General features: G+C 38.2%; 2 protein-coding genes and 1 long non-coding RNA gene across 3 annotated transcripts in view; 1 reads left to right on the top strand and 2 right to left on the bottom strand.

Annotated features, from left to right (window-relative positions):
- Positions 1–20,908, top strand: part of LOC307168678 — a 380,672-nt gene that overhangs the window by 87,015 nt on the left and 272,749 nt on the right. The gene's annotated exons all lie outside the window — the stretch shown is intronic.
- Positions 1,825–2,808, bottom strand: LOC307168672 (trace amine-associated receptor 13c-like; the record flags this gene model as incomplete). The annotated part of the gene is made up of 1 exon (XM_079888825.1): positions 1,825–2,808. The coding sequence occupies one exon, from the start codon at positions 2,806–2,808 to the stop codon at positions 1,825–1,827; it is 984 nt and encodes a 327-aa protein (XP_079744951.1).
- On the bottom strand, positions 17,973–19,460 carry LOC307168587 (zinc finger protein 862-like; the record flags this gene model as incomplete). Its single annotated transcript, XM_079888703.1, has 4 exons — positions 17,973–18,415; positions 18,524–18,662; positions 18,748–19,016; positions 19,269–19,460. 4 exons carry the CDS (start codon positions 19,458–19,460, stop codon positions 18,146–18,148), a joined length of 870 nt encoding a protein of 289 aa, XP_079744829.1. The 3' UTR covers positions 17,973–18,145.

Here is a 20,908-nt window from a genome sequence, read left to right as displayed (position 1 = left end):
TTCAATTTAATAAAATTAAAACTTTACTTGTGATCATTAAAATAATTGAATATTAAATATTTAGTGGCCAAGTTTTGCTCATTTATATATTATATAGCGATAGTTTATTCTAAGTTTACTCAAGTGGAAGAATGTGACTAATAAACTTAGGCCTACTAGCACTATGCATTATATTTTGAAAAATAAGTAATTATCTTAATATCAAAACCTTAAATTTTCTCTGGACTCCATGATAAATACATGTCTGACCGTTGGAACGAACCATAAAAACTAGAAAATCGCATTCATGACGATTTATGGTGATTTTATTTCCGTTAGACCTTTGCCTACATTGACGCTGATGCATTAAAGAGGAGGGGCTTCCCTGTTCCAAGATGGCGGCTCTATTGACATCGCATTTGTTCCAATGAACTGCCGTAGCCCAGGCGACATCTAGTGTATATATCTATGTTTCTAACTAGTATAGCTAGTCGACAACAAAACTATGTCAGTAGCTAAAAAATCAAGAGAAATATGATCCAAGTAAACTACCGACGACTCTAGACATGGCCTCATCGTCTAGTTTTTCATACTGTGAGTGTGTTAATGACAAAAAATAGGCTATAGGGCCTATTTGGTGATTCCACGAGATAGTGGTAGATGTCTGGATGTATTGGACTGGGGATGTAAAAAAATGTCTTGCATCACAAATAAGTGCATTGTGATTGTCAAAAGATTTTAGTAACTAAACAGAATTGTATTAGGTTTAGTGACAACATGTTACAATGTTTACATGGTACAATTTCTGATAAGCTATGTTTTTTTTTTATTATTGCTTGACACAAATTTCACAATAAAGTTCAGATCTTGTGATTTGATTCAATATTGACTCATCTGGATAAATATTAGGTAAGCCTACACAAGATAGGCGTACATTTTTCTCAAGAAAAAAAAACTCACCTAATGCTGTAAACATATAGAGAGCCCTATCTAGTATTATTTAAGATTAAAAAGAACTCAAATTAAATATAATGCATTTTTTTTATTATAATAACAACCTTATTTAATGATATAAGTAAAAATATAATAAATATGTAATAGTAGCCTAGCCATACACATATTTAACCAAATACTCTCTATAGCTCCTTTTTCTAGCTTAACTTTAACTAACGTGCTAGCCTATATTACGGTCATTAAATGGATTTCCTGAGGTAAATGTTATGTGACATAATTGTTCTCCAGCTGTTCAGTTTCCGCGGTTGAAAAACACTGATTCATCGATATTATGTATGAGGAATATACATTTCCGCTAGGGATCTGTCACGTAACATTTATAATTACCAAAACGGTATTTAGTGTTTGAATTTCGTAATAAAATTGACAGAATCTGAGAGCTGATAATTTTTTAGATCATAACTAACCTGCTCTGTTGTGCCAATTTTGCTATCAAGAAACTTTGCAGATCTAGAGCGAGTTCTGTTCTCGGGGGAATCCGTTTGTCTTCCCCCAAAAAGGGGCGTTACCCTTCCATGACGCAAAAGTAGCGTTGGTCCCGGTGTGAGTTGGCACCGCGTAGAGGACTGAATAAAACCTTGTCGCAGCCGACCCAGCCGTAATGCGCCGCAGGCGTGTGCAGTGTAAATGAGAGGTTAGGATTTGGTTTAGTAATTACATGTAACATATGTAACAAGGACACTGTAAAATAAAGTGTTACTGTCTTATTTTTGTGAATTGTTATTCTAAGAAAAGAGGATGTATAAAGATTGAAGATAATATTTTTAACAAAAGGCCAAGAATATCTCCAATACAAACATATTTTTTGTAACAAATACATGCATTTTCATATTAACAGTCTTCAGGAAACAAGTTAAACTGGTTAGTTGATGTCTGCAGTATTTTTAGGCTAACAATAAGCTTCACTGACCTTTTGAACCAGGGGTAAGATATTGCGTATATAAAGGGATTAATGCATGAATTAGTGTAAAATAAACACAGTAAAGCAGAGAGTTTCACAGGTGACTTTTGAAATTGTTTCATATTAAGCATACCTATATACCAGGGAACCCAGCAAATGAAATACACAAAGACAATTGTGCTTAATGTTTTTGTTGCCTTCACCTCTGATTTCCTGGAGGATTTTAGATTTTTCTTTGTAATGTTGGAGATGGATTTTGCTTGTCTCAAGGCCACTGTGAAAATTCTTACATACAGGATAAACATCATTATACACGGAGTAATGAAGCTCACTATCAAGTCAGCTGAACCCAAGGCATTGCTCATAGCCACTGCACATTCTCTAAAACAGATCACAGTTGTCCCTGTCAGGTTTAAGTTTCCAAAATTCACTGGTACAAGATTATAAAAGATGCATATAGTCCATCCTAAACTTATGCAGATCAGTGTTTTTCTCATTGTCATTTTGGACATATACAGGAGTGGATCACACACAGCAAAATAACGATCAATAGCCACAAGAATGATGTTGATGAGGGACGCATACAACAAAATGTACATAATTATATGAAAGATACGACAGTGCGATTTTCCCATATAAAAACACGAGTTAATGCTCCTGACGCTTTCAACCGGCATCACACAAATTCCCACCAAGAAGTCAGATACGGCCAGTGAGAGGATGAGGAGGTTGGTCGGTGTGTGAAGCTGCTTGAAAACTGTTATAGAGATGATGACAAGTAGGTTTCCACACACCGTCAGCACAGAGATTGTAGATATGTACAAGAAAAACAATACATTGACATAATTCAAATGTAAGTCCAGAGAGCAGCTTGTATTCCAGGAGGGAAAGCAGTGATGCTCAATATATTCCATGGAGAAAGTCTTCACTGCTTTAAACTTCAATGCCTATGTGATATGGCTGCAGATCCAAAATCCTAAAGATGATTTCACTGCCAGTTTGCTTATATAAGTCCAATGACAGGTGTCGTTTATGGGAGTGACCAAGAATTCTAAGCATTCATACAGTCATCAGAGTTTACAATGATCATACAACTATAATCTATTTGTATGTATCAATCTTATATTGTGGCATGTTGATTAAAAAAGTAACATTATTATTAAAATTAAATCCTCCGGTTTCACAGACAAGGCTTTAAAGGGATAATTCACCCTAAGATTAAACTTCTGTCATCATTTACTCACCCTCAAGTTGTTCAAAACCTGGATGAATTTCTTTCTTCTGATGAACACAAAAGAATATATTTTGAAGAATGTTGGGAACCAAACAGTTGATGGGCCTCATTGACCTCCATAGTATTTTTTATTTTTATTTTTTTTCATACTATGGAAGTTAATGAGGCCTATAAGGCCTAATCCTGGCCTAATCTAAACCCTGTCTGTGAAACCAGGCCTATTCTATTTGTTTTGGATTTACTTCCCAGCCAACATGTATATGTGGGCCCCACATGGTTTATGCTTGGGCTACGTGGGTACCAAGTGGGTATGGTCCCAAAATGGGCATTTTATCTGGGGCCCACTTGGGTCAGCTAAGTAGGTCCCACATGGGCAAAAACAGGTGGGCTCCCCATGTGGGTCCTAGGTGGGTCACTAATGGGAAATGAGTGCATGGGTTCAAAATGGGCAACACAAATAGGGCCCATTTGGGTTTATCAAATGGGTTAGACATGGGCAAACACAATAAATCCCATATAGGCTGCCTACATGGGCCCAAGGTAGTACCCACATAGATAATCTTTATATGGGTTATGAATGGGGTAAACATATGGGGCCCACTTTGATAAACCATATGGGTCAGACATGGGCAAACACAATCAGTCCTATATAGGCTGCCTACATGGGCCCAAGGTGGTACCCACATAGGTAATCTCTATATGGGTTATGAATGGGGAAAATATATGGGGCCCACTTTGATAAACCATATGGGTCAGACATGAGCAAACACAATCAGTCCTATATAGGCTGCCTACATGGGCCCAAGGTAGTTCCCGCATAGGTAATCTCTATATGAGTTATGAATGGGGAAATACATATGGGGCCCACTTTGATAAACCATATGTGTCAGACATGGGCAAACACAATCAGTCCTATATAGGCTGCCAACATGGGCCCAAGGTAGTTCCCACATAGGTAATCTCTATATGGGTTATGAATGGGAAAAACATATGGGGTCCACTTTGATAAACCATTTGGGTCAGACATGGGCAAACACAACCAGTCCTATATAGGCTGCCTACATGGGCCCAAAGTGGTACCCACATAGATAATCTCTATAGGGATCTCCCAGTCACGTGACCCCTAGCCGTGTGTCAGCCATTTTGACGGTATACATCCGTCAGCTACTCACATTGGCTATACTGTCTATGGACTGTCTAATGGCAATAGATCTATTATTAGGGGTGGGTAATATATTAGGGAGTATATTATTATACTAATAATATAATTATTAGTATAATTGTTTTATAATTAGCCTAAATATTGCAATACTTTGCGCTACAGTATTGATATAATTGCGTGCGCAAAATATCTCGATACTGAACAGAATCGAGTTTTCCCCCACCACTATTATTAGCTTCAGCTAACTCTTCACGTCATGTCATCGCACTTATTAGCATCACAAAAATATATATCAAGTATACAAGAGGAAGATAGGAATCATAGATCCATATGAAGCACCGCAAGTTCTTTTTACAGGCATTTAATGTGTAGAAAAACTTCCTGACATTGAGTTCGGTGACATTTACAGCTGACGTTACCTTATTCACTTCCCATCACGCTACACCAGAGCTTCATTAAAAGCATACAAAAGCAGGCTATCGGTTGTCATGGACATGTTACAAAAACTGAATAGACGTAAAAAGTCAAGTAACCTTGTATAATTTCATCTCAACTTTATTGTATATTTTACATGCACTTTTATTATTTGTTTACATTTTTCTTCTTGTACCTTATATCACAAACAGTTGGAAGCCAAGCACCATCATCAGCGTTTTGCCTGTATATTGCTGCCAACCACTTGTTTCTCCGTTTTGTTTCTTTCGGGATACGGTATAAAGATAGGCCTATTCCTTTTGTATGATCACGTATCTGATCGCATCCAACTGCACAGCATCGCTCGGGCATGATAGAATATCGCGACGAGCTGCAGTATCAATGTAGTTTATACCAGAGCCCGTCTCTGTTTATACTGTCTATGAGTATCACCGGCGGTTTAGCATTTTCTATTCCGTCAAAATGGCTGCTCCAAATGGCGTGACGTCACGCGGGATGTCCCTATATGGGTTATAAATGGGAAAACATATGGGGTCCACTTTGATAAACCATATGGGTCAGACATGAGCAAACACAAGCTTTCCTTTATAGGCTGCCTATATGGGCCCAAGGTGGTACCCACATAGGTCATCTCTATATGGGTTATGAATGGGGAAAATATGTGGGGCCCACTTTAATAAACCATATGGGTCAGACATGGGCAAACACAATCAGTCCTATATAGGTTGCCTACATGGGACCAAGGTGGTACCCACATAGGTAATCTCTATATGGGTTATGAATGGGGAAATACATATGGGGCCCACTTTGATAAACCATATGTGTCAGACATGGGCGAACACAATCAGTCCCATATAGGCTGCCTACATGGGCCCAAGGTAGTTCCCACATAGGTAATCTCAATATGGTTTATGAATGGGAAAAACATATGGGACCCACTTTGATAAACCATATGTGTCAAACATGGGCAAACACAATCAGTCCTATATAGGCTGCCTACATGGGCCCAAGGTTGTTCCCACATAGGTAATCTCTATATGGGTTATGAATGGGAAATACATATGGGGTCCACTTTAATAAACCATATGGGTCAGACATGAGCAAACACAATCAGTCCTATATAGGCTGCCTACATGGGCCCAAGGTGGTACCCACATAGGTAATCTCTATATGGGTTATGAATGGGGAAATACATATAACGCCCAATTGGCCAAAACAATATGTGTCAGACATGGGCAAACACAACCAGTCCCATATAGGCTGCCTACATGGGCCCAAGGTGGTACCCACATAGGTAATGTCTATATGGGTTATGAATGGGGAAAATATGTGGGGCCCACTTTAATAAACCATATGGGTCAGACATGGGCAAACACAATCAGTCCTATATAGGCTGCCTACATGGGCCCAAGGTGGTACCCACATAGGTAATCTCTATATGGGCCCTGAATGGGGAAATACATATGGCGCCCACTTGGCGAAACTATATGTTTTAGACATGGGCAAACACAACCAGTCCCATATAGGCTGCCTACATGGGCCCAAGGTAGTTCCCACATAGGTAATCTCTATATGGGTTATGAATGGGAAAAACATATGGGACCCACTTTGATAAACCATATGTGTCATGAGCAAACACAATCAATCTTATGGTGGTAGCCACATAGGTAATCTCTATATGGACCCGGAATGGAGAAATACATACAAGTATAATTGTGAATATAATGAATTATGTAGTAAATATAAATTGTGCATCTGTAAATTGCATCATAAACTATACATTTGTAAACAACATATCTGTACAATCATTAAAACAATTATATGCAGTTTATTTGTAATTTATAATCTTTCATATAATACCACTAACAGCTGACTGCGGAATATTTAGTAGTGAGGAAATTTCACAAGTGGACTTATTACACAATTAGAAACCTGGTACCACGCTTGAACTCACTGAATTCATTGAGCTCCTGAGAGCGACCTATTCTTTCACAAAATTTGTAGAAGCGTCTGCTTAGTGCTTGATTTTATACAACTGTGGCCACAGAATTGATTGAAACACCCAAATTCAATTATTTGGAGGGGTGTCCCAATACTTTTGGCAATATAGTGTATGTGGTTACAGTATAGGCCATGTCTCTTCAAATCCAGTCCTGGAGTGTTGGTGTTCAGCAGACATTAGTTCCAACCCATGACATTAAATATTCAAAGTGTCAACTTTTAGTGGTCTGATTTTGTGAGTTACTGCAAAATGCTTATCTCCATATAGTTATTTCAAAAAAATATATACAAATGGTTCAAAATATCCAGAAAATGGTCACTGTACAATATGAAGAACGGGTTACAGAAGTTATCAAATTCTGTCTATCAAAATCTATCTAAATAATGGAATTATAATGGCTTAGAGATGGGTAGAAGAAATCAAACCCCTAGCAACAGCCATATGCCCTTATTCAATTGAGATACTCCAGAGTTTTCTGGTCAGTCGGTTAGTGACAATGTAATTCTAGAGATTGAATATTGGGGTTAGGGTTAGGGTTTTGATTATTGTAAGGGGCACATCAGTTCAGATGATGAAATAGCCCAAGTAAAGAAAGATAGAATGGAAATTCATGGTTTGAAGGGAAAATCCAATGTAAATTCAGAAATCATATTTGCATCATATACAGGAGTACAGAATAAAGTGCAGTTTCATTCATTTAGCATATTGTGTTTTGAGTTCAGTTTTCTTTTGAGGCCAACAGTACAGACTTTTATTTTCAGTCATAGTTGGCACATGACTGACCCTCAAAGTTGAAATACGGTTGAAATAATGTCAGTTGTTGGGTTAGGGTTAGGGTTAGGTTTAGGGTTTAGTGTTTTAGTGTTTTATGTTTTAGGTTTAGTTTTTTTTTTTTTAGTTTTTTTTTACAAAATCTGTATGTTGAATCAATGTCATGTCTTCAAGGAATACATCTTTGAATTATAATTATTTCTAATTATTATTTTGTTAGCATTGTATAATATTTTGATCCAAACACCACTTCAAAAATCTAAATTTATGTTAAAATATAATCATATTATTAACAATATAATAATAATGGATATAATTTCAATCTCAAGAGAGAAGTGCAGCAGAAACTTTTTTGCTTTGTGTGATTTTGTTTGTTTGGACAATTTTGTGTTTGCCTAAAGCTTACCATGCAGGATTGCATTTTTATTCACACTGTCATCAAAACACTATTTGACCAACTAATTAAATAACATAGTCTACAAATAAAACTGAACACATATTTCTTAAAAAAAAAAAAAGAAGAAAAAAAAGTAATATTTTCCATTACCACGCTGAAACAATTGCTATTGGTTGTTTTCACCTTCTTTGATCATGATTGGTTAATATGACTGCCATCTACGTAACTGGCCAATGACAACCGTGCGCGCCTTTTTACTGGTCAAGTTTGAAAATACGTCAGTTCAGTTTGTATTGATGATGACGACATGTGTGTGCTACTGCTCGGCAAGATTACTCGGTCTTTCCTTATGCCTGTTAAATTATTATTTTAAACTAATTTGCGTTGTGACATGTAAACGGAGGAGAACAGAAGCTGATATGTGAACACAGAGGAAGGTCGGTCTGGATGTGTGAGTCGTGCAAACATTTTGGCGATATCAGGTAAGAGAACATTTTTCAGTCTCTATTACGTAAAGTTAGGCTTCGTATTCATGTCCTATCCACTATCATTTTAGAAAAATAGAGATCAATTAATAATACAGATTTAAACGTTTAGGTATTACATTAAAATAAGCGGATAAGAATGTTAATATAGTTCATGGTAGAATATATAATGCAGGTAAACCAATCGTGTGTTAATGGAGTTCATTAACTTCCCAGAAATGTTCTTTGTAAGTTAACTTTCACGGATAAACGGACGTACTACAACCTGCAGCTGTGTGTGTGACTGTGTGTGTACCATTGATTTGTTTACACTATGATGCTAATCGCGATTAGCGTATGCATTTAACATTGAAGCCTCTGATGTCAATGTTGTCAGCTAGTTTAAAACTCAAACACATGAAAACCCAAATGGAAAATAAAAAAAATACTAAAATATATTTGAAACATTTATTTTATGCTAAGTTTACTGCAAAGCATTTACATACGTACTTAATATAAATACCCTGCAATTGTATTTTGGTATCCTAAAATATATACTTAAAGTCAATAAGAACAAAAAATGTTGTATTTAATGCACTTTAGTTATCTGGAAGTCGTGCTGAGGTTAAGTGTATTTTAATTGTGTTAAAGTGAAACTATTGCAAGTGTACTTTAGGTACACTTTATTAATGGTTATATATATTTTTAAATGTTGTCGTAATATTAAAAAATGTGCATTGTGTACTAAAGAAAGGCTCCAAATAAAGTTTAATTATAAATTAAATATAAGTCTTAGGAGATGTGCCAATAAATATGTTAATGGATTTGAAGTATAATAAGAATGAAGTAAATGTGTTTTAAATATATTTAAATATAATTTTTTTATTTAATTTAATTTTTTTTTTACATATGGATATATCTCAAGCATTGGAAGAAGATTTTTTGGGGTGAACAGGCACCCAACGGAGAGACAAATCCACCACTATATCAACTTCAGTAAGATGCAAGTCAATTTTAACCATTGCTTCTACCTTACATTGGGATTTATATATTATGTAGTTAAAGTATTAGGCTATTCTCATCATCAAAAGTCATTTCATCTACCAGTGACAAATCTGAGTAACTTTTTATCCTTTTGTCTTTCTTCCTCTAAAGTGACAAAGAAAGGAGAACATGTCACCATCATCAGTCCTTTATTTAGTTCACTGAAGAGCATCAAGGGAAAGACCCTCAGACGTGTCATAGCAGGATGTGGCGACAGGTAAACTTATTAGATGGTCTGTTTGATTTTGGTGTACCAATTTGCTTTTTTCAAAGCTACAATTGTGTGATGTGACGTGACATGTATGTGCAAAAACGGCTGCCCACTGCTCCGGGTGTGTGTTCACAGTGTGTGTGTTTGTGTGTGTGTTAGTAATTATTGAACCCACACACATACACACACACACTGAACACACACCCGGAGCAGTGGGCAGACGTTTTTGCTGCGGCACCCAGGGAGCTATTGGGGACCATTTGTTCCGAATGTTTAATAATGGCAAATGTTGGTACAATTTAAATACGCTTTGTTTAATATTGTTTAAAGGAATGGTACAAATTAAATCTTTCTTTATAAGGACTTTTCAGCCCACTCCACCCAACCCCAGATTGACCAAGGATCCAGATGAGTACTGGCAATTTGGTGAAGGATTGCACTGTCACTTCTGGTATGAATCCAATTACCTTTTGTTATGTGTGAGGTGTTTTGAATTTACTTAATTTAATAAAATTTACAAAATTAGATTTTACATAATTGACGTAGACTAGTAGTAATTTTCACTAAAATTAAAATGACCCCATGATTTACTCACCCTCAATCCACCGTTAGTGTATATAACTTTCTTCTTTTAGACAAATACAATTGGAGTTATATTAACTGGTTGGGTTAATAAAGTCCTTCTGGAGCAAGGCCATGAGTTTCCAAAAGTATCCATATTTAAAACTTTATAAAGTAAAATAACTAGCTTCCGGCCATACACAGTCTACTTGTGTATAAAGCGCAACTTATGACGTCAGAAGTAGCGTAGTGCATCATGGGGTAGCGTAAATATCAGTAGTACGTCACATTACTCGCATAAGTTGCGCTTTACCCTTAAGTGGAATCCGTATGTTTGTTTGCCCGGAAGCTAGTTGTTTTACTTTAAAAAGTTTTAAATATGAATATTTTTTTACACAAACTCATGGCATCGCCATCGCCATGGCGTCGCAGCTTCAGAAGGCCTTTATTAACCCCCCGGAGCCACGTAGAGCTCTTATATAATGGATAGATGCACTTTTTGGAGCTTCAATCTGATGGTTGCAATGGTTGCAATCCACTGCCATTATGCAGCTTGGAAGCATCAGTGTGTTTATTAATATAACTTCGATTGTATTCGTCTAAAAGAAGAAAGTCATACACACCTAGGATGAGTAAATCATGGGCTAATTTTAATTTGTAAAGTGAACTACTTCAATACTTTGTGTAGTTAGGATTCTGAATTAAGTGTAATGTTTCTCTACATATCAGAAATATACAGAGCCACTTATTAGGGGTGGAATGGTACACAGGAGTCACGGTTCGGTTCATACCTCGGGTTCAGACATCACAGTTCGGTACAAGTTTGTTACAATGGAGGGAAAAGCAAAACAAAAATGCAGAAGGCTTGTGCGTGTCTCAGGCTGTACCACCAAAGGAAAATAAATTGCTTAAGCCTTGTATTTTTTAAATAAGTTTTATTAATAAAGTAAAGGCAAAAAAAAACAGTTTATTTGTAGAGCACTGACAATAGTTTTATATAATTAGTTTATTAATTAAATTAATAAAAAGACAAAAAGACCTTGATATATGTTTGGTAATTGTACCTGAATGAATTGAAAATTAATTTGCTACATTTCAGATTAATATATTTGTTTTCTTTTAAATTTTACAGTAACTTAAACACTTTGCAGTTTGAATGTCCTGTATAAACAAAATGATCTAGTATGTTTTTATGTTTACACTGTTCGATCGCGCCACACACACACACACACACACACACACACACACACACACACACACACACACACACACACACACACACAATTAAAGTCATTCTGAAAATGAAATCATTCTGATTGATTAATCTGAACATAGTTTTTACATGAATGCTAAGTCATTGGGTTGATGTGCATTTATAAGTCACAAGCTTCAAATTTGATTTAATCTTGATGTAAACGTAATATGCTGTTTCCTGCTGTTGTCACAAACTAACCATCCTCTGTTGTTTTAAAAAGCAGACTTATATTTACCTATTTCAGTTCCTTATTAGGAGACGCGGAGTACAAAAAGCCTTGCCGTGCTGCTTATATTAATCAAGCCCTAAAAAAAAACAAGGTATCTGCAGATGAGAGTCCGAAACAAGCACTTGTTGGACAAAGTTGTCCTGCACCACTTCACAGAATGATGAGTGGGAAGATCATTTTAGATTGACACAACAGTAATTTATTATATTCTTAAATAATATTACAACAACATCAGCTCGTAATTCAAGTACTGAGATAAGTTTATAGTTCAGATATAAACACTGTCTACAGTAGCAATCAAAATAGAGTAAATCAACTTTTGCAAGAAACTTTACACTTGAATCTTTAATCATTCATTCTAGAGATTCGTTCAAAAACACTGATTCATCCAGTAATGAAACACGTATTTTAGTCATTTAATTATTCATTCAAACCTTTTTTTTTCATTCAGATTAAACATTTTAAATCGACTGCAGGAATTAACATTTGTCAGAACCTCTAGTAAATTACATGTTATGTTGTTATTTTATCTGTTCAGAATCGTGATCTCTGTCTGAAACACTAAAAGAATCAGGATTCTCATTTTGACTTAATTCTAACTTGTTTATTAAAACTATGACTCTTAAGTTGAGCCATCCTGGAAATTTAAGAATCATCCACACCTGTGATCACCTCAATTATTTTCCAAAGACACAAAGAATAATATTTTTGTATTTCTACTTTAAAAGCAATCGTAAATCATTAGCAATAAAAAAATAATTAAAATACTTTAATTATGCATCATTTCGTTGGCCCATTCTATCATGGACTGAGTTTTTAATGGTTAACTTGTATCAATGAATGATTTGATGCTTTCAAACACATCGCATATTCATACTTTATAAACTGGTTTTATTAATACAAAATTAAATCGGAATAGTCTGAATAAATAAACAGTAATTCTCTGTTAAATTTCCCAAATGCCCTTCCAGTGACATTCCAATACCATGACTACTCCAATTGAAGTTTAATGCTGTTTTTGTTTTTTTATCCTGAGTAAAAGTTGTTATTCTTTCATAAGGTATTGTGTAAGTATGTGTAAGTAACATGATTTCTCTAAAATCATAATCTCTAAAAAAAACTAATTTGTTTTGCAGAGGCTCTTAAGAAGACTGCTCAGATCAACTGGCAAGAAACTGAGAGGGAACTTTAAAAAAAGTCTGAGACAAGAGATGGAGGACAGTGTCCAGAATGCACAAATGACTGTCTGCAGTGTAAGCTGTACTGATACATGTGTAGTTGCTGCTTCTTCTTCCCCTGTTCAAATGTTCAAAGCGTTCAGTATAGACTGTGTCAAATACAGGTTAAAAGTATGTATTTTAACAATTAGGTATATAACTTTAAAGAGATACTCTTTAATCTGACATAAATCTGCTTCTTTAAATATTGTCTCTGGAATTTCAGAATATAGCATAATATGATGGGTAATTTCAATAAAATTTTAATTTGAAAAGATTTCAATCTCACTGTGTGCTCTAATGCTTTAAAACTTGTTTGTGTGGTGTTGCTACTCATTTAGATGGAACCCAGATGATCCCTAGTTGGGCCACATGCATATGATTCCTAGTTGGGCCCCACCTAAAGCCCTGTGAAATCCTGCATAAAACCTAAATGAGTAAGTTGCTGGGGCCAACATGGAACCCATAGACAAACCCACTTACAGCCTGTATTTCGGCCCATGTAGTAACCTTGTAGTACCCACAAAAAAACTAAAGCTGGGACCAAGAAGGGTCTTGTGCATGTAGCCCAGTTGGGGCCCACCTTTTTGTAAGTGCCATCCTATATGAAATCCATGTGGGCAGTTGGTATGGGGCCATTATGGAACCCGCGGACAATCCCATACAGAGCCCATTTTTCAGCCTATTTCAAACCCACATGGGCCCCATATACAAATGTCGGCGGGGTTAAGCTGGGACCGAGTTGGGTCTTGTGCATTTTGCCAACTTGGGTCCCACCTAGTACCAAGTGCAATCCTATATGAAATCCATCTGGGCAATTAACATGGGGCCATTATGGAACCCGTGAACAATCCCACACAGAGCCCATTTTTTTTAGCCCATTTCAAACCCACATGGGCCCCATATACAAATGTCTACTGGGTTAAAGCTGGGACCGAGGTGGGTCTTGTGCATTTTGCCCACTTGGGTCCCACCTAGTACCAAGTGCAATCCTACATGAAATCCATCTGGGCAGTTCACATGGGGCCATTATGGAACCCGTGGACAATCCCATACAGAGCCCATTTTTCAGCCCATTTCGAACCCACATGGGCCCCACATACAAATGTCGGCGGGGTTAAGCTGGGACCGAGGTGGGTCTTGTGCATTTTGCCCACTTGGGTCCCACCTAGTACCAAGTGCAATCCTACATGAAATCCATCTGGGCAATTCACATGGGGCCATTATGGAACCCGTGGACAATCCCATACAGAGCCCATTTTTCAGCCCATTTCAAACCCACATGGGCCCCATATACAAATGTCTACTGGGTTAAAGATGGGACCGAGATGGGTCTTGTGCATGTTGCCCACTTTGGTCCCGCCTAGTACCAAGTGCAATCCTACATGAAATCCATCTGGGCAATTCACATGGGGCCATTATGGAACCCGTGGACAATCCCATACAGAGCCCATTTTTCAGCCCATTTCAAACCCACATGGGCCCCATATACAAATGTCTACTGGGTTAAAGATGGGACCGAGATGGGTCTTGTGCATGTTGCCCACTTTGGTCCCGCCTAGTACCAAGTGCAATCCTACATGAAATCCATCTGGGCAATTAACATGGGGCCATTATGGAACCCGCGGACAATCCTACATGGGGCCCATTTTTCAGCCCATTTCATACCCATATGGGCCCCACATACAAATGTTGGCTGGGTTATTGTGCTCTTGAATACATAATTGCAATTTAATTCTTGAATATTCCTTCCTAATAGAAAGGACACACACACACACACACACACACACACACACACACACACACACACACACACAAAGATCAGAGAATCACAGTCTAATTTTTTTTGAGATATTCGAATTGTTCGGCTACTTGATTTCATTCTCAAAAACAATAAAAAGTTAGTAAATCATTTTTTTTGTGTGTGTGAATATCTGTTCACTTTCATTAGTGCATGATATTTGACATTATATAAGGCTTTTAAAGGTGCTCTAAGCGATGTTGGGTGATCACTTCTTGATGTCACTTATTGTTAACGTTCGAAGTATTGTCAAACAAGACGGAGGCGAGCTCGACCCTCCCTCCTCCTCATCCCGTCCCCTCCCCCTCCCTTCGCGTGTTCCTTCTCATTTTCCCTCTTCTTTGCTATTTGTTCATCGGAACGTTGTCTCTTTGGTCGTGTGTCGGCCACATAGACTGTAAAAAAGAAGTGAGAAGTGAAGCCGCCAGTGTCCCGATATGGTGCTGACATCTCGGGACCTGAGTCTGCGTAGTACTGAGCAGGAAGTAAAGCTGCAAAATCAAGGCCTTCACTCTCGCAGAATCAATCGCAAGCACACGCTCCTGCACTTTTAAAAAAATTAATTATAGAAATTTAGATATTAAATTTAAAGCTCCAATCTCCTCAGTCCTCCTAAGATTCCGAAAAAAAGTCTGTTGGTGCTTCAGTGACTACTTTTTCTTTATTGAACACCAAGAACGGAACAAAAACAGAATATACATCTACAATAGCATTGGTAAATATAGATAAATGAGTGGTCGGCCATATCAAAATTCAAGAGAATATAATTCTAACGTTAGTCGTTGTCCAGCACATCTCTCCACTAGCTAACTTCCCTCTTCATGCTTCTCTCTCCTCCACTCCCCACACCCCCCTTTATGTGCACGCCACTAACCCCCCAACCCCCACCCCCAAATCATTCTTTTCGGTTATTGGCTGGAACACTGTTTGTTATGTTTTGTGGTCCAGGTTGGCCCAGTTTGTTTTTGTTGCCGTTTGTGGAGCCTGGGCTGTCTACAGAGACTGCGGGTTTTTTTTTACAGTGTGTTCAGGGGACAGGCAGCTAGCGGACAGTGAGGAGATGTTTGCTGTATGTGACAAAAAATGTTTCAGCCTAAAAAACGTGTGACATCGCTTAGAGCACCTTTAAAAAAAATCATAATGTGTTCTTGTGTTTATTTTGTAAGCAAATATGAAGCAGACTTTATTATGTTATTTCCACTTGTTAATTAGGCTATTCATCATTAAATTTCACAAAAACAGTTACAGCACTCTTCACACTCCCTGAAATTTATTTTTCATTCATCTAATTAAAATAATTTAATTCTTATTGAAGAAAGTCAATTAATTTAAATTCTATTTTTGAAACAAAAATATATAAAAATATATTTGATCTCATTAAAAAAATATGTATTAGAAATTATTTGTTTTCTCCAATCAATTAGATATCAATTTAATTATACAATTATTTCTTATTTTTTAAAATACAAGTTAATAGGAATTATTTATTTTAAACAAACAAAAAGATATGGATTTAATAAAACATGTTTCCCATTAAGGAACATTACTTAATATTTAATCTTGTCCAAAATCTAATAAAAAAGACAAATAATTTTCATTACATCTGTATTTATTAACTTATTATACATTACTTCCACACATCCACAATTTTAGTACTCAAGTGTCAGATTTTCAACTTCTAAGAGCTGGCAAACATTGACCTTAGAAAACAACAGCCTTAACCGAGAACAATGCAGAGATCAAGGTGCCCAAGAAGGTGAAGGTGTGGAGTGGACCCTCTCCACGCAGTCTCCGTTGATGTAGAGGGGGCTCTGATCTGCCCTGTGCTTTCTGAAGTCCAGCATGATCTCCTTGGTCTTTGCTGTGTTCAAAGTCAGGTTGTTAGCCAAGCACCACTTGGACAATTCCAAGACCTCTTCTCTATAGGCTGACTCATCTCCCTCAGAGATCAGCCCCACCACCGTTGTGTCGTCAGCAAACTTCAGTATGGTGTTGCTGATGTGGACGGGTCTGCAGTCGGTGGTGTAGAGGATGTAGAGCAGTGGGCTCAGCAAGCACACTTGTGGGGACTGGGGAGCCCTTGCTCAATGTTCGAATGGAGAAAAGGTTGGGTCCAAGTTTAACTGACTGGGGTCTGTTAGTAAGAAAGTCTTTGATCCAGGAGCAAGTGAGTGGGTTGAGTCCCAGATCAGACAGTTTGCTGACCAGGATGTCGGGAATGATTGTGTTGAAGGCTGAGCTATAGTCAATGAAGAGCTTCCTGACATAGCTTTCTCTGTGCTCCAGGTGGCTCAGGGTGTGTAGGGTGGTGGCTATGGCATCCTCAGTCGATCTATTTGCTCTGTAAGCGAATTGGTGGGGGTCGAAGGAGGGAGGAAGGCAGTCTTTGATGTGACACAAGACCAGCCGTTCTAGGCACTTGGTGATGATGGGTGTTAGTGCCACTGGGCGGTAGTCATTGAGGCTGGTCATATTTGATTTTTTGGGAACAGGAATGATAGTAGCCAAGTGTCAGGGAGAGGTTGAAGATGTTAGTGAAGACCTGTGAAAGCTTGTCAGCACAGGCCCTAAGTACTTTCCCAAGAATACCGTTGGGTCCTGCTGCTTTCCTGGGGTTCACCCTGCTGAGCATCTCTTTCACATCCTGTACCTGCACAGTCAGTGGTTGAGGCTGAGGTGGTGTGACTGCAGACTGTTGGCATGGGGTCTCAAAGCGTGCGAAGAAGGTATTCAGCTCTTCCGCCAGTGCGTTGCTTGAGTCCACAGCTGAAGTTGGTGATCTGCTGGATACCCTGCCATACCTGCCGAGGATTGTTATTGGAGAGGTGACTTTTTATTTTTCTCCTGTAGTCGGACTTGGCTTTACTGATACCTCTCTTCAGGTCAGCTCTGGCAGTGCTGTATATAGTACTTTGTTTCCTGACCTGAAGGCGATATTGCAGGTTTTTTTGAGTAATGACTTGACTTGGCTGGTCATCCAGGGCTTCTGATTTGGGAATACTCGGATGCGTTTATCCACCATAACATTCCCTTTACAGTACTTGATGTACGATAGTACAGCCTCTGTGTATACCACCAGGTCCTGATGTTCAAAAACACTCCAATCAGTGTGTGTGAAACAATCTTTTAGCTGAGGAAAAAGATTGGCCAGGTGGTGATCGTCTTTGTCAGTGGGGTTGTGCTTCTTATGAGAGGTTTGTATGTGGGGGTGAGAAACAAACAGAGGTGGTCTGAGTGACCTAAGTGTGGAAGCTGTGTGACTTTGTATGCATGTTTAATGTTGGTGTAAACATGGCAGGGCTCTACGCTAACTTTTTTCCCAAGGAGTACATGTGCTCCTAAATGAAAAAATTTAGGAGCACACAAAGAAATTTAGGAGCACAGTACAAAAAAGTTTTTTTTTTTTAATTCGTTTATTAAACAAATGAACAAATTTCATGCATATACTGCGTGTGCAAAATTGGTATATCAGATGCAAAGGATATCAGTTGTCCAGTTGCTTTTATATGTTGGCCGTCTGGAACGCTTGGAGGTCAGCCAGCGGTTCACAGCAGGAGTGGGATCGAACTCCTCGACAGAAGGCCCCTCCAGGCTGATCCTCATCAGGTCTTCGGTGGTGGAGACCCCAAGGCAGCTTCTTGATGAAGTCTTAATGCGATTCTGCGCAGAGAAGCCTCGCTCACACTGGGCGGCTGAAATGGGCAGCACCAGCATAATCTGCACCAACTCCAGTATGTTCTAGAGAAAAGAAGATACTTTTCAATTTCATTTAAACTCTTACCATTAACTTATCAAAACCAACCTTAGAAGGATACCATACGCAACCACTCAGTACTGTTGGCCTACCTTATAATCAAGCCTGTAAGGGTCCTTTGTCAACATGGTCTCCCACAGGCCACTATAAGACTTGTCTTTGAAATTGTGGCTGACCAGGGTTTTCAGGCCCTGCCACTCATCCTGGATTGCAGCCAAGTTGCACCCCGATCTGCAAGTTTGAACACAGCAAGTGAGTTTGCAAATATGCAAACAACATTGTCTCAATGGCAATGCAGTGTCAAATAAATTCTTACCTCTCTAGAGGCTCCTTGAAATGCCTCACCAGGTCTGCCACATCATCATCACCAAAGGTGAGAAGGCTGGCCTGGTCTTCTGGCCATGTGTCAGGGTTAAGCACTCTGAAAGACTCCACTGGGGTCTGGGCACTTTCATCCTTCAGCAAACCACCAAACCTGGCTTTGAGGTCTCCTACGCCGATGTTGATGGCCGCCTCCATGTGCTGCCTCAGCTGGGGATTAGTGAGGTCTGTGAAGCCTTTCAGATTCCCCTTCAGTGTTATTCCCTAAAACAGAAAAAACACACACGTCACACACACAGAGAGAGGCAGAGAGACACACACCAACACACAATGAAATGTCTGGCCATTTGTCAGTCTCTATTTTTTTAAAGACTTCTCCAATCTTCACTACATTTCCCTCCTTATCCTCTAATTGTTTGTATTGTATTGTGCAACGAAAACATTGATTCTCACACTGAGAATCTGTCTTAATCATCGATTTATCTTACATCCTAACAAACTCTCATCCTAACACACCTGGAATCTCCTCTCATCACCCTGCTGCTGAGCGAGCACTGTCTGGATCTTCTCCAGCATGCCTCCTGCCTTTGCCCTAAACTTTAGTGCTTCCAGTCTGGTCACTGTCTTCCTCAACTCTGATGTAGCTTGGGGGAGGATCAGGTCATTCCTTTGCAAGGTCAGGCTAAGTGAGGATAGCTCCTCAAACATGTCAGAGAGAAAATGGCAGAATACACAAAAGAGTGCATTCTCCATTTCCCGCTTTATCTGTTAAGTAGTGAGTAAACAAGTGCACAGTAAACGTGTTAGTTAATTTAAGTTGAATTTGTTTCTGCCTAGATATTTGTCAATTACTTGATTCTAAAAGTTCTTTTGACTTTTGAACCTATTTTTGTAAATTAGTGTTAAACTAAGTAAAACTGACCTTTTTTGCCCGCCCTTGAACTTCAGCTGTTGTTGATGCTACTGCCAGGTGTTCCATGTGCTGCAGAACAACGGAGTACTGGCCTTGGTCATTAGCAAGGTCCTCTTGTCCATGACGCAAGAACACTTTGAGGGCTCTGTGGACATGGGGGATCCAGCGAGTTCCCTTGACGCTAGCTGGTGTACAAATATCCACACCAAGCTCTTGTCCGAGACCATAGAGCTCTCGTTTGGATTTTCCACTGAAGTGATAAGTCTTCCATATCAGATGTAGAAGATCATATACAACAGACACCTTTGGCTCTTTCTTTTGAACGGTCAGTATTGCCAGCTCTAGCCTGTGAAAGTAAAAAAAAGAATCTTTCAAACAATTCAAATGAGTCTCTCTCTTGTGCCAACATAAAACAATAATTCTGTGGTATTTTCGGTAACACTTTCGATTACGATCATGCTTATAAAGAATTATAGCCCCATTTATACTTATTTATAAGTATTACTATTATATACATATATTTATAAAGACTCAATAAAAACCTATACTGCATTATACTGAGTTATAGTTACATTTATAGTATCTTTATAATTACTTATAAGTCATGCTTAAAGTACTTATACTTTAAAACTCATGCCTAAAGTACTTTAATACGAATTTAACTATACCTGTTCTTATAATGCAGTATAGGTGATGAGTCTTTCTAAATATGTTTATAGAATAGTAATACTTACTTATAAATAAGTATAAATGGAGCTATAATACATTGTTTAGCATTACTAGCACACTAGTAATGTACTAGCAAATACAAATAAATCATAGAGATTTTTTTTTCCATTATTTACAAACCTATGTGGCATACAGTGGATTGGTATTATATGCCTCCCTGCCTCTCTCTGCAGATGGGCAATCACTCCCCCACGGTGGCCCATGTTCACGGAGGCGCCATCTGCCCCAAAGGAGATGCACTTCTTCATCCATGACCCTCCATCCTCCTCTGGGCAAACGGCACAAAATGCGGCCTTTGTGGCATCCAAAACACCTCAATTGACAACACAAAAAAACAATTAAGTTATACAAAACTCTTTCTGACAAACTAAATTCTATCTCCATTGCGAATATGATTCAACTTTAGTGCTGCAACTAATGATTATTTCGATTATTTCAAATGATTATTATATCTGTTGATTAAGTTAGAAAAATAAAGTTGCTATAAATGAAAGCATAGATTGTGTTCGAGTTG

The sequence above is a fragment of the Squalius cephalus genome, assembly GCF_949319135.1.
Source record: "Squalius cephalus genome assembly, chromosome: 12".
Lineage (NCBI taxonomy): Eukaryota > Metazoa > Chordata > Actinopteri > Cypriniformes > Leuciscidae > Squalius > Squalius cephalus.
Note: the sequence above shows the minus strand (reverse complement) of the source record. Positions and strands in the feature narration are given on the sequence as shown.